General features: G+C 44.2%; 1 protein-coding gene across 1 annotated transcript in view; it reads left to right on the forward strand.

The window, feature by feature from the left end:
• LOC126458640 (discoidin domain-containing receptor tyrosine kinase B-like) overlaps window positions 1-15,611 on the forward strand; it is a 305,649-nt gene that overhangs the window by 117,715 nt on the left and 172,323 nt on the right. Inside the window, exons 3-4 of the mRNA XM_050095811.1 lie at window positions 11,119-11,221; window positions 14,691-14,922. Coding sequence (XP_049951768.1) covers window positions 11,119-11,221; window positions 14,691-14,922 — 335 coding nt within the window. The remainder of the gene's footprint in view (window positions 1-11,118; window positions 11,222-14,690; window positions 14,923-15,611) is intronic.

Below are 15,611 nucleotides of genomic sequence, written 5' to 3' on the forward strand. Positions count from 1 at the left end.
AAGATTAGACGAAATACTCGCAAAAGAATGAGTATTGACGAAATTTAAATTCTCATGAAATAAAGTTGTGCAACACCAATCTGTAAAATATAATGTCATACATACCGAAGAAGGACAACGGAAACCTTAAGTATAACTAATTTTATTTCTAAGTACCTAATAATGGAGGCACAGAAGTATATTTTATGAGCTTATGTTTCGCTGATATCGTTGTTGATTTGTTTTCCCGATCACATTATTTCTTAGTTCAAAGAAGATTGGGGAAGTCTGGGGTGATTTGGGTGTATTCCATGCGTACTTTCTCCATCTCAATATAGTTTTAGCAAACGACTTAATTCTTTTGACATTTATATCGTTTCAAATATGTCTTTGTTAATAATTCAGCAATCATTGAGTGCCCAATACCTACGAGTTTATTTTATATGTAGGTTGCTGCTTAAGGTCAGGAAAAGTAGCAGTGCAAGGGAGTAAACAATTTTTACTTCCTGTGGAAATGCACCAATTGGTGCCGATAATAAACACTTAAAAATAAATTTTTATGGTAGCGGGATATACTACAAGTTACATTTGGTAAATAATAACATAACTCGTCTACTGAATTTGTATTTGTTGCCTCCATTATTATTTGTATATCGTACGGTTTGTTATACGGCATCGTTTTTACTCTGGCAGTTCAGTAATGAAACAGAAAGCATATTCCTACACTCTGTAAACATGCTGCCATTAGTATTACGTTTCACAATACGCATTCAGTAAACGGTACCGATAAAACGTCTCGCTTTCAGCTGAGCGCAATGAAATTATTTTCCTGCATTGCGTATGCGTTTGCATTATTAGTATTAAGTTGCATTCCGTGATTGTTGGTAAACGTTTATACTGCTTATAATGGGATTATTTATGTGATGATCTTTTCATATTATAGTGCTTTAGTTGGTTACACAAAGTGCTTGAATATGAATGAAAAACCAGAGCATGTCATGAAGCTGAAGAACAGTCTCAATTTCGCCGTATACTGTATTTTAAAATGAAAGCGCACGAAGAATAGTCCTTTTTTGTAACTGTGGTTTTTGCGTCGTTAAAACGAAGACGAAAGCGTTGTTCTGAACTGGTTGAAGGATTGAGACTTATGCACTTTGGACAGGTCCTCGTTAATTAAGTATGTTATCCTTTAATGACAACAGTTACACAACAAATTCGAGTTGCAAAAATTTTCATATGTTAAATTGGACGTATGTAACGGCCCCTAAGAAAATTCTGTAAAGTATTTAAACTTCCCTCTACGTTTTCCATACATGTATCGTTACATATCCGTTTCATACTGTACTTCGCAGAATGGTACTTAACAAATTACAGTGTAAATATGTTTAACTGACAAACAAAGCTACAGCTCAGTATCATTTACAACCATGTTTACTTTTTTGACATTACCGGCAGAATTGTTTCACAAATTAGTGAGAGAAATAACAGAACTACGTTCACAATGGCCCAAACCAGCTAGTTGTTCGTGCATAAACAGAAGCCTCCATAGCAAAAACTTTTCTATCTAGTGGCTAGTTTGTAATTTCAGCCAATATGTCCATGTGAAACCAAATCCTACAGCCTCCATTCTCTACCTTGTTCTGTTATAATTGATTTTACTGTCACCCTGTTGTACACTCTCGTGTAATCTGATCTTCGAATGAAGCGTGACGTTATACGGGGGAGACTGCTTAATATTCCTGTACGAAAACATTCACATGGAAATCTTAACACTTCCACAAAATTAGTTTTAGCGTTCCTTCAAGATGTCACTACAAAGCTGATTGTCTCCGATTTAGACTTTGATGTACCAATTTCAGATCTTCTGGTAAAATTACATTACTAAGACATTTTAGGTGTTTAGTTGATAGTGAACGGATTCAGCTTTTAATATACCACCCATACTTGCGTCAACATTAACTACCTTATTAACGCATTGCTAACACAAGAATTAAAACAACGTACTACCATTTATTGAATCCTAATACTTAGTTTCCTCCAGCAGTGTCAAAATTTCAGTGAATGATTTCCCGTAAACGCATACTAGAAGCCGATAAAGAGCTGGCATTGTGGATACATCCCCCAGGCTGTGGCTAAGCCATGTTTACGCAGTATCCGTTCTTCCAGGAGTGCTAGTTCTGCAAGGTTAACAGAAGCACTTCTGTGAAGTTTTGAATGTAGGAGATGAGGTACTGGCAGAATTGAAGCTGTGAGCACGGGTGGTGAGTCGTACTTGAGTAGCTCAGATGGTAAATCACTTGCACGTGAAAGGTCCCGAGTTCGAGTCCGGCACACAGTTTTAATCTGTCAGGACGTTTGATAAAGAGCTGTCTGCGTTAGATAAACCAGAAAATGTAGTGGATTCGGTCACAGAGCTTCTCTAGGCGGCAACTGATGTTAAAACTTCAATAACCTCTCGGGTATGTGTGGTCCACCCCATTTCATAACAGCAATAATGATGGCCATTATTCACGTTGTTGGATATGGTCAAGAGCGAAGATTAAATTTATCCCCTGGAGCAGAATTTCTTTGACGTTCGTAATGAGGTCACGCAAAACATATCAAATTGTGGCAAAACTCAGGGACATGAAGTACAAAGTCAAACTGTGCTTTCACTCGGGATTTATTTCTTGTGCGAACTGCATATGGTCTCTCCTGTGGATATTTGTGTATGTGGGAAGGGGGTGGGAGGGTGGGGAAGGGGCGGAGGTAGACGTAAACTCTGCTTGCGGTTGTGAAAGTGACGTTGTCTCACATAGAGCCCGAATTATTTCACAAACGTAATAACTCGGCATTTGACTGACATTTCAGAGGCAGACTATTAACAACGGTTCAGTGTCATCAACATGGATATCCAACGATGCTGGCCAAAACATGCTCAGAGCCTACCTTCAATCAGGTGTCGCGTTTGTAAATACGATGGTCGTTCAATAAGTGATGCAACATTTATTTTTCTGAAAACAGGTTCGTTTTATTCAGAATATCAGTACATCATACTATTCTCTACGCTTTTGGGTACAAACTCATATCTTCGAACACAATCACCGTGCAATGCAACGGCCTTACGCCATCTTACTGGAAGGTCCTTTGTTCCCGCATGGTACCACTCTACTGGTCCCCCACTGGGCCAAACAGATCGAAGTCAGAAGGCGCAAGATCCGGCCTGTAGGATGAATGTGGAAGAACAGTTCTGTGATGTCCTCTCGGATGCACAGACTTGTGTGAGGCATCTCAGATCAGAGTGTCCTCACTCTACAACATCGCAGGAGTCATAACTGTGTGCGTTCGGTTGGCACGCGGGAGATCGGACAGGTTTGCGCGATCTTATTGCGATGATGGCAGACGGCTCACCCAATGCCTTACCGTGCTTTTGTTCACTGCCAGTTCTCCGTAGACATTCTGCAAGTACCTATGAGTATCTGTGGTGCTCGGATTTCCGCCAAAAGAAACTCTTTGACAGCTCCCTGCTTCGAATGAAGCTCCATTACAGACGCCATTTTGAAGACTACGAATAGCGCCGCTTCCTATGGGAACTCCATGAAACTATGGGGGCTGAAGCGAGAGTATTCCACAATACCCCACAACTAACTCCGCATATTTTTAAATGAAATATGCAGAGAAAAAAGCGTGTTTCATCAGTTATTTAACGCTCCTCGTATCTCACTGTACCTGAAATGATCGTCTGACAGCTTCAATGGAGTGTTTTAGACAGCTTTTATTCTACAAAGACATCAGTCTCTTTACCATCAATGATTCCACTACTGTTCTGTGGCTCCCCCGGTTACAGATCTCCACAACCCATTCTAGAACGGATGACACGCAAATATTTCCTTACTGCAACGAATTCCGCCTTTTTTCACAAAACACAATTTATTCTTCCATTAGTCTTCTCATCCAAATGTGCTTCAGAATATACACTGATAAAACTTTACGTCCACTGCTCCGCAGGTCCTACTTTTTATTTCACAAACGCAACCGTACCGCCACTAGGCGGTAATAGATCCAAAGCTGGGCAGGGCCCCAGATGTCGATATCCACTGACGTAAACGACTTCGAGAAATGGTCGATTGTTATGGCCCAGCGCCAGTGAATGAGCACATCAGCGAAGGTGGCCGACTGTTTGCGTGTTGCTGCCATGTGCATCTGTGAAAAGTACTTGAAGGACTGTGAAACCACGATCTGAGGGGCAAGGTGTTGGACATCCACACATCATCACATATGAAGGTGTCAGAGGCTTCCCAGAGTACAATGTCGATGTCAGCACTAGTGTTTCGCAGCACATCGTTCTGCGCACACTGTTGAACACGGGGCTCCGCTGCAGACAACTAGGTGTTCCCATGTTGACACAAAGACGTCATCAATTACGACTGCAGTGGGCACAGGATCATCGAGTTTGGGTTGGACTGGATCAATGGAACATTTGAGCAACCATTATCTTTCTGTATGAACATTAACTGAATATTTTCACAAGGAAGTAAAAAGTCACGTTTCATATTGCACCAAGTCGGTGATCGTTCCCGAATACACCGTCATCCTTACGAAAGGCCGTTCGATACATACACTGCACCACGGACGCAGGCCAATGGGGTACAGTACAAGTATTATGCTATGGGGGAACTTTAAGAACTGTGACTGACGCCCGAGCAACAGGGAACTGATATGAATCGAGACTAGAAAATAGTGCATTGGCAATGGCTAGGCACTAGATGAAATCTACAGAAAAAGAACGACTGAGAGCTGCGCTCTATAATTTATAATTAATATCACAGTCGCTGAGTGCACCCACTTTCCTAATGGAAGATAACCCGATGGATTCCAGTGGACTTCTATTTGCACTTAGTAATCGAAGGCCTCCATCCTTTCATGCCTCATGCCTCATGCCTTACCAGATGACGAATTTCAAAAAGAATAACAGGCCAGAATCGTACTACAGAGGTTTGAGGAGCATGATAGTAAATTAACGTTGATGCTTTAGTCATCAAATTCGCCTCACCTGAGCTCGATTCAGCACGTGTGGGACGTTGTCTTTGCCAATGTCGCACCGAAGAAACAACTGACACGTAATTTCCGGAAATGACGAGACCTGTTTGTAGGCATTCGTAGCCACATACCTCTAAAACCTATCATGGTTCACACCACGTGGAATCGCTGTTATTTCACGTTCCGGAGGTGGACCAACACGCTATTATACAGGTGGTAATAATGCTTTGTGGTCATAATGCTTTGGCGCATCAGTTTATTTGACATCATCAGGGGATTCAAATTTTATTGATAACATTAATTACTAATTGGTTAGATCCTGTACAACTTTCATTATCTAATCGGAGTACCATCATAGTTTGTTTGACGCTCTGTGTAAAGAAACAATGTCTTGTTATGTAATAGGTTTATTGTCACTTACTACAGAAAATCCAAAGGTGCGCTACCCGCGCGAAAAGCGTCATTGTTATTAAAACCTTTTCATCAGACAATGTTTTCTAATTTTAGAACATTGAACTACTGTCCCTGTATGAGACCAAAACAGAGGAGAATAATGTGTGCAGTTAATGAAGGTTCCACAAGAGCAAAATAATTCGATTTTCAGTTAAATAAGGAACTACTGATGATTTCCTATATGTTCTGGAAATATTTGGGAAATTTCTGAGAATATACAGTTGGAGCATAGCATTGTATTGAAGTCTACCATAGACCATGGAAAAACTGGAAAGGGGGATAATCTAATCGTTTGTGATGTGTTGTTGCAGTAGACTGAGCAAAAGCAAGGGGAACGACAGGATTAAATGAAAAGGTACTCCGTATGATCGGCAAGGAGAGGAACGTGTCGAAGGCAGTGACTACAAGAAGGAACATGTGACCTTCAGCTTCCCCTTTTCACACACACTGTCCTGCGAACAGTGGATGAAGGGCAACAGGTAGATTCCGTAATCCTAGATTTCCGAAAAGTGTTTGACACAGCGCTTCACTGCAGACTGTTAACGAATCAAGGACCAAATTGTATAGTTTCCAAATGTGAGTCGATCGAAGACTTCTGATGTAATAGAAATGGTTCAAATGGCTCTGAGCACTATGGGACTCAACTGCTGAGGTCATTAGTCCCCTAGAACTTAGAACTAGTTAAACCTAACTAACCTAAGGACATCACAAACATCCATGCCCGAGGCAGGATTCGAACCTGCGACCGTAGCGGTCTTGCGGTTCCAGACTGCAGCGCCTTTAACCGCACGGCCACTTCGGCCGGCGATGTAATAGAACACTGTCCATTGTTAAAGGACCACTATTAATCTGTATATACACAAATGATCTGACAGGTAAGGTGAGCGGTAATCTTCGGTGATTTGCTGATGATGCTTTGATGTACGGGAACGTGTCATCATTGAGTGACCGTAGGAGGGTAAAAGAGGACTTAGACAAAATTTCTACTTAGTGTACTGAATGGTAATTAGCTCTAAACGTAGAAATGGGTAAGTTAATCCAGATCAGTAGGAAAAATAAATCATATAATAATTGTATACAGTATCAGTAGCGTGCTGCTTCACACAGTCACAAAGATTATATATGTAGACGTAACGTTGCAAAGCAATATGAAACGGAATGAGCATGTAGGGACTGTACCACGAAAGGCGGTCGACTCCGGTTTATTGGGAGAATTTACTGGGAGAGTATAGGGAAGTGTGATTCATCTGTAAAGCAGATCGCGTATAGAACGTAAGTGCAACCTGTTCTTGAATACTGCTCGAGTATTCGGGATACCTCCCACATAGAATTATAGAAAGACATCGAAGCAATTCAGAGGTGGGCTGGTAAGTGAGACAGGTCAAAAAATTTTGAGAATCAGCATTTGAAGCTGTCCGCAGAACGATTCTACTGCCGGCCGGGTTGGCCGAGCGGTTCTAGACGCTGCATTCTGGAACCGAGCGACCGCTACGGTCGCAGGTTCGAATCCTGCCTCGGGCATGGATGTGTTTGACGTCCTTAGGTTAGTTGGGTTTAAGTATCTCTAAGTTCTAGGGGACTGATGGCCTCAGCAGTTAAGTCCCATAGGGCTCAGATCCATTTGAACCATTTTGAACGATTCTACTGCCGCCAACGTACATTTGGCGTAAGAACCACAAAGATAAGAGGAAGTAGGGCTGAGGCATACAGACATTCACTTTTCCGTTTTCCCTCGCTCTATTTGCGAGTGGAACAGGAAAGACAATTATCAGTAGTAGTGCAACGTACTTTCCGTCACGCACCATACTGTGATTCTCGTAGTGTGAACGTAGATTCAAACGCGTTACGCTGTCAAGAATAACTTCTATCGTTCTTGCTGGAGCTGTAGAGAGAAAAATCAGTAGGGTAAGACACTGAATGGAATATTACCAATCAATAATCGTTGACGATATGTGAAAATCCTAGTCTCAGGTGAAGACGTCGGCACAGGAGAGGAATATGCGGCGGGATGTATCAGGCCAGTCAGAAAAAAAGGAAAAAGGTAAAATGGTAAAAGAAATTAATGTAGGTTGAGCTTCAATTTTGTAAGAAACAGAGAGAATTCTCTAGTATCAATTCGTTTTCCTGCAGTCATACTTGATTTTGGAGCATCAAAAAAAAAATGTTCAAATGTGTGTGGAATCGTATGGGACTTAACTGCTTACACACTAATTAACCTAAATTATCCTAAGGAGAAACACACACACCCATGCCCGAGGGAGGACTCGAACCTCCGCTGGGACCAGCCGCACAGTCCACGACTGCAGCGCCCTAGACCGCTCGGCTAATCCCATGCTTATTATGTGCAGTAAGACGAAATTCGCAAACGTTTTGGTTTTCGCCCACCCAGCAGTCCGCGCCATTACTGGCTCATGTTCTCCGGCGCGCCAGTGAGTGCGCATAACTGCTTGTCGCCGAGGGCCGCATCTCAGTGAGGTATGAAGCCGCGCAGTGGCAGAGCTGAAAGTCGGAAGCACCCATCCCAGTCGGCCTCGTCAGCTTGGTGCCAGCCCTGATCTGCCGTGAGTAGAGGCAGCAAAACTTCATTAGGTCCCGTAGCCATCATGGCACACCAGCCGGATTTGCTTAAATCCTGGAGTGGCTGTCCCAGAAATTCCCCCCACTGTCATCTGCGAAAGGAGCAGCAGCGAAGATGGAGCTAGGAGGCGAGGAGGGCCGGTTTCCAGCCTGTTGGGATATGCTGGCGAAATTATGTGGACACAGGACGAACTGAACAGTGCCGTGGTGTTAGAGAGACAGTATGGAGACAACAGAGTATTTAGATGGTGAATGGTCGACGTCGCTGGGACGCTGTAGCATACTTAGCTCTGTACATCCAATAGATACAGCAACTGAAAGCCAAGAAGGTATCGCAGAAAAAGTTTCTGTATTGACGATTGACAAGCAGAGTGTAAGAGTGACTTGTGGTGTAGAGTAGTACTGATAATTACGTCTGTGATGGATCGGTGAAGTGCCAAACCCACAGTGAGGCCTGGGGGCGGGGGGGGGGGGGGGGGGGGGCGGGGGGGGGGGCGGGGGGGGGGGGGAGCGGAGAGGCTGCTGCACCTTTATTCATAGTACAGTGCCTTGTATAATTGTAACTGAACTGATAAAGCTCACTGAGACCGTGGTGTGATTTAATGTGTCCTAGTAATAAGCTTTAGTGACACTGTTGCTAGTCAGTGATTCACTGCATGTTAGTTGTATTGGTGTAGATTGTGTTGTTCGTACATGATGTCTGCCTGGAGAGTGATTTAGGTGCTAGTTGTTGCTGCGTGTTGTACTATGTGGTGAACTAGTGTTGTTCCAGAAATGCTTTCAGTGCTCCCTATGTAAACTTAGTTTCAATGGGGCTAAGCTATATTTGTTCTGAATGATATAGGCACATGTATGTTAGGTTTTCTCTTGTATGTTCGGTCGTGCCCCTTTCAAGTGAGTATTATTTTTAGCCGGCCGAAGTGGCCGTGCGGTTAAAGGCGCTGCAGTCTGGAACCGCAAGACCGCTACGGTCGCAGGTTCGAATCCTGCCTCGGGCATGGATGTTTGTGATGTCCTTAGGTTAGTTAGGTTTAACTAGTTCTAAGTTCTAGGGGACTAATGACCTCAGCAGTTGAGTCCCATAGTGCTCAGAGCCATTTGAACCATTTTTATTATTTTTATCAAACTAAGTTTGTTGTACCAGAAGTTAATTACGAAGACTGAGCGTAAGCGCTTGCTTTGTTTATTTATGCATAACCTCTTTCCGTAAGTTTTTCCTAATAAAGCTGAGTACCTAATTAAGAACCATCTTTAACACAATCCCCAGCCAAACCCCACTCTGACAGACATCGTGTGCCACAATTACCTATACTCCTTCCCTTTCTCATACGATTAGTCACGCAGTTATCTTTGTTGACAGTAATCCTGGATGTTCAGGTAGATAAATGTTATCATGCTTCAGAATGTCCAAACCTATGTTATCATTGTCGCCGGATTCCCTGCATTTCACACAGTATAATACCTGCGTTTTTCCTTCCCTAAAACTGTATATCAGACCGGCATTCTATTATTTAGAGTACCTCGGTAGCTCAGTAATGAAACGAATATTAGCCTGCAGTTGAATAGAAAGGAATCCAATCATATTTTTCCGGAATTGGATCCACTGTGACGGTGCTTGGTATGTATTCCAGGAAATTTAAGATGGGAGGTCTAGGCTCCATACAGGGTGAAGAATACCAAAACCGACAAACTGCAGGGACAGGTTCCTGACTGGGAATGGACGAGAAAGGATCCTGTGAACATGTGTCCAGGAATGAACGGTGTGTCTCCAATGATGACAAATCGTACCGGAACCCAGTACAGAGCTGTATTGCAACCAAGCCACAACCGATGGTCAAAGACCCCTTCGTGGAATTCTAGGTGATAGGAATAGTAGCAGTTGTCATGCAGGATACGCATAATCTAACTTTGATTTTCACCATGTTGACGCTCCACTTCACTGCAGCTTGTACTGGGCTTCGTCTCAATATCCTGTAGAAACCGCTCCTCCAAATCTGGTGTACGCACAGTCCGCTGCCTCCCTGCACATTCATCTGTCTGAAAGGACCCACGATTACACAAACGCCCAAAAAGAGTTTGAAATGTTACGTGATGTAGTTGTCTGTGAGGGTACTTGTTTTGGAATAGCCGGGATGCCTCTCGACCGCTTCCACCTGCTTGCCCGTACGCAAACTCCATCTCGGCTTGTTCCCGAAAGAAAATGGTTCAAATTGTTCTGAACACTATGGGACTTAACTTCTGATGTCATCGCTCCCCTAGAACTTAGAACCAACTAAACCTAACTAATCTAAGGAGATCACACACATAGATGCCCGAAGCAGGATTCGAACCTGCGACCGTAGCGGTCGCGGGGTTCCAGACTGTAGCGCCTAGAACCGCTCGGCCACCCCGGCCGGCCTTGTTTCCGACATGAGCACCAGACCATTCTGCTGCTTTCAGTACTCTGCGTTAGTCACACAGCCTGCGACACTCAAGGAACACGACACGTAGTCACAGGAACAATCATTCTTTAGTGCTATGTAACGTGACAACGATGCATTTCCTGACACATATTCACGGGACCTCTCTTCCTCCATTTCCACGCAGGAAACCGTCGCTTCAGTTTGTCGGTTTTATTGATGTTCATACTGTATGACAAAGTAGAGTCTGGAATTTCATTCAGTTTTTTGCTGACACTTTTACAGATGGAAGGTGGTTTACGTCTAATAATAGTGAAAAATTAAGTTTATTTCCATGGTACAACGGGCGGCTTTACGTCTGTACATTTTCTTCAAAATGGTTCAAATGGCTCTGAGCACTATGGGACTCAACTGCTGAGGTCATTAGTCCCCTAGAACTTAGAACTAGTTAAACCTAACTAACCTAAGGACATCACAAACATCCATGCCCGAGGCAGGATTTGAACCTGCGACCGTAGCGGTCTTGCGGTTCCAGGCTGCAGCGCCTTTAACCGCACGGCCACTTCGGCCGGCACATTTTCTTCACCAAGAGACGCCAGCTATAATGCTGGAGCAAGGTAAGAGGGTGTACCACATAGTCGTTTGCTTGCGTGGGAGACATCGCTTGCAGAGCAGGCCCCTTGTGTTGCAGGTGACTGCGATGCGCCGCTTGGCCTCGAGTCTGGGGCCATTCCGGACTCAGCCCTTTCTGCGAGCTCCAGCTACGTGGGAAGTGTTGGTCCCCGATACGGCAGGTTAGTGAGATACAGCCATAAATTTCATAAAATTTCATACATCGAGTGTACAGGACATTCGATTAATCGTATGGAAAAAAGAACAGAAGGGTGAACACACCAGGAAAAACAAAAAGATATATCATCCCACGAAGTGATGTGACGCTAGTACTGTGAAACATCACCTCTGGTAATGATAATTGCCTCAATTCGTCTGAGAAACAGATATGACAAGTTTATTTAGATATACCGTATCCAGTTGAAGCCTCTCGTTGGTGACAAATCCTGCAGAACTACCAAACTGCCAAGAAGTTAACTCCTAGTCCCCGACATTTTCTATTGGAGCAGGATCGGTTGATTTAGCGGGACAATGAGGATGCGATAGGGTCCCTGACTCTCCTAAAAACAAAGAGGGTATACGTCAACCTCTCTGAACATAGTCATCGTTCTCTTGGAAGACCGCAGTACGCGACCATTCCCATACAGCAGAATGGGCAACACTTGGTAACCGAGAATGCTGGAAGGAAATACCTTGGTCATGCTCCTGAAATCCTAAATGAATGGACCATAGATGGAAAGAAAACAATAAATCACAATTCTACCTCAGTCTTGACCTAAGCCTCCACTGCGATGTCGATACACTCAACGAATTGAAGAAAGGCAGCATCGTGTATCTTACGAAACTACTCGACTCGAGCCAGCAACGCATTGAAGAAAGGCAGCATCGTATATCTTACGAAACTACTCGACTCCAGCCAGCTAAGGTCCAGTTTCTGTGTCGCTTGGCTACTCTATAGCATCTGTTTGCAGCGGTGTTTCGGGAGATGTACAACTCCAGATGTCGAGAGGGTTCATCGAACCACCTTTGGACTACTTCTTTATAGTTCCACTCTCTGATACCGCATGAAAAAAATAAGCACTTAAATCCTCCGTACGAGCTCCAGTTTCTCTTTTTTTTTCGATGAGTGTTTATTTTATGTAGGTTAGCGGCAATAAAACATTTTTGCAGTCAGAGGAGAAAATTGGTGTTTGAAATTTCGGTGAAATGATAAATGCCTTAGTTTTAACGGTTACTACCCCAATTCGCTCGCCATGCCCTTGATACTCTCTTCCCAGTTTCAGGATAACACAAAATGCGCTGCCCTTCTTTGGCCATTTTCGACGTCCTTTACCTGATAAGAATACAATATCGCACCGTAATAGTCTAGCAGAGGACAAGAGTGGTGTAGGCAGTCTCTTCAGCAGACTTCTTGCATCTTCGAAGTGTTCTGCCAGTAAAACACTTTCTTTGGTTTGTCTTCCCGTATGTGCTCGTTCCAATTCAAGTTGTTCGTGATTTTAATTCCCAGGCGTGTAGTTGAAATGACAGCCTTTCGATTTATGTGATTTATCGTGTAACAGAAATTTAACGGATTTCTTTTAGTACTCTTGTGGATATCCTTACTATTGCGATGTCCTCACACTTTTCATTATCGAGAGTAAATTGCCATTTTTCTCACCATACAGAAATCGTTCTGCATTGAGTTTGGTCTCCTGAAGGCTTTAGATGATAAACAACAGCATCATCTGCCAAAAATCTAAGAGGATGCTGCGATTGTCTCCTAAATCGTTTCTGTAGGTTATGAACAGCAGAGGGCCTCAAACGCTTTCTTGGGGAACGTCAGATATCACTTATATTTTAGTCGATTACTTTCCTTCGATTACTACGTATTGTAACTTCCTGATTGGAAATCACAAATCCAGCTACTCTATAGGCACAGAATTTAATGAGAAGACGCTTGTGAGGAACGGTGTCAAAAACATTCCGGAAATTTAGAAACATGGAATGAATATGAGATCCCCTGTCGATAATACTCGTTGCTTCGTGCGAATAAAGAGCTAGTTGTGTTTCACAAGAACGATATTGTCTAAATCTGTGCTAACTACGTGTCAATATATCGTTATCGTCGAGGTAATCCATAACGTTCGAGCTCAGTATTGCAAATTGACGTCAGGGATATAGATCTGTAGTTTATCAGACAACTCTATTTTATTACCTGATTACTCGAGTGACTTTGGTAACTTTCTGGTCCTTTAGGTGCAGATCTTTCGTCGAGCGAACGGTTGGATACTGTTGTTAAATATGGGACTGTTTTATCAACTTACTCTGAAAGGAAACTCACTTGTATGCTATCCGAACCGGAAGACTAGCCTTTATTGAGTGATTTAAGCTGCTTCGCTATACCGATGATAAATCTGCTTCTGAGTTACTGTTGTTGGCTGCTGTTGTTGATCTAAATTCTCGAAAGTTTACTTCGTCTTCTTTGGCGAAGGAATTTCGGAAACCTGTGTCCAGTATCTCTGCTTTAGTGACGCTGTCACCTGTAGTATTACTATTGATATCGTGCAATGAAGGTATTGATTGTGTCTTGCTGTTCGTGTAATTTACGTGTGGCCAGTATCACCTAGGAGTTTTTAACATGTTTCGAGACAAAGTCTCGTTGTGTAAACTATTAAACACATCTCGCATTGAAGTCTGCGCTATGTATGGAGCTTCAGTAAAAACATCTTCAGTCTCGGGGTTTTGTATTCCTTTACATTTGGTAAGGTGTTTTCTTTGCTTCTGCTAACGTGTTCTGATATGAAACTTTCTGGCAGATTAAAACTGTGTGCCGGACCGACACTCGAACTCGGGACCTATGCCTGTCGCGGGCAAGTGCTCTACCAACTGAGCTACCCAAGCACGACTCACCCCCCGTCCTCATAGCTTTACTTCTGCCAGTACCTCGTCACCATTCCGGTGTCCTGATACGTTTTGTGTACCATGGTAAGGGCATCAGTGCCACCTTTTATTAATTTGTCTTATATAAATCTCTCAATTGCCGCCGATACTGTTCATCTGAATTCAAGTCAATTCTGGTCTATCCTTATTTTCTTAGATGGTAGGGGTGGAGACTGTCTCTTAGATAGTTGTGAAGCGAAATCTTATCAGCTTTTTTAAATAGATGTATTCTTCGCTTTGTGGATATGAATATTGCAGTGCTGAATGTCGCTATGCTCACATTCTGGTTGACTAGCCTCTTTATCCGTCACGATGCTCTCTGTTTGCTCTATTTCTTAGCTTTATTTGATCTAACCTACAATGAGCGCATGTGGCAGACCCTCAGAATCTTGTTAGCGCTCTTCCTCGACTAACTAAGGCCATTATCATAGGTTGAAGCAATGTTAAACTCTATTAGCATGAGGAAGTAAGCAATTTCTTGTCTATGATAGTTCTCTTTGATTATGTCATTACTGATGGATACGTAAGCAATTATTCTTAACAGTATTACTGTTCGTTAGCCTACTTGTGATGAAAAGTCATTGAAGCAATTGAAGACCAAGGTTTTGTCACATTAAACCCAGATTACGAAAGTTTAAGTGTTATAGCTCAACAGGTTAAGATCCAGGTTCGTGTCCCAGTAAATGGCTTCCACCGTGCGACTGACAGAGTTGCTGCTTCCACCCGCAGACTACGCAGCGAGCGCGGCGGCGGCGCGTGGTGCCCCAAGTCGCAGGTGTCGCGCGGGGTGCGCGAGTGGCTGTCGGTGGCGCTGGCCGGCGTGCACGTGGTGACGGCGGTGCACACGCAGGGCCGCTACGACCACGCGCGCGGCCAGGAGTACGCCGAGGAGTACTCCGTCGAGTACTGGCGGCCCGGCCTGCGCGACTGGAGGACCTACCGCCGCTGGGACGGCAAGCAGGTGAGGCGCTCGCTCGGGAATAGTGCCTAGGAGTACCCCGTCGCGTACTGGCGACCCAGCCTGCACGACTGGAAGACGTACATCGTATGCAGGTGAGGCGCGCGCTCGTGAAAACTGCTGAGGAGTACTCCATCGAGTACTGACGAACCGGCCTGCACGACCAGATCTGCAGCCACTGGAACGGCAAATAGGTGAGGCGCGCGCTAGCGAGCACTGCCTAGGTGTACTCCGTCAAGTATTGGAGGCCCAACCTGCGTGAATGGAGGACCAGTCCCTGCTAGGACGGCAAGAAGGTGAGGTGCGCGCTCTCGAACACTGCCATTGAGTATTCTGTCACGAACTGGTGGCCCGGCCTGCGCTACCGGAGGATGTATACCGACTGGAACGGCAAGCAGAGCACAACTGCATAGCCACCAGGGGGCCATGTGTGTCTACCATTTAATAGGGAATGCTCACGGCCAGAAAGCTCAGTGTGATGCAAACGTGTGAAGCAAGCTACGGAGACGCACTTGTGCTTTCTACAGCCAGCTGTGCAAGTATGTAAGGGGTCGCACTGTTGCTTTTCGAGTGGAGGGACGGTCTTTTCGAACTGCCACACGACTTGGACGCGCTAAGCGGTTGTGCGACGATGCCTGTTTCAGTAGACGCATGAACATGCTCACACTTGTTGCCGAGGTTCTGGACTGCCA

Source organism: Schistocerca serialis, chromosome 1 (genome assembly GCF_023864345.2).
Source record: "Schistocerca serialis cubense isolate TAMUIC-IGC-003099 chromosome 1, iqSchSeri2.2, whole genome shotgun sequence".
NCBI classification, from domain to species: Eukaryota; Metazoa; Arthropoda; class Insecta; order Orthoptera; family Acrididae; genus Schistocerca; species Schistocerca serialis.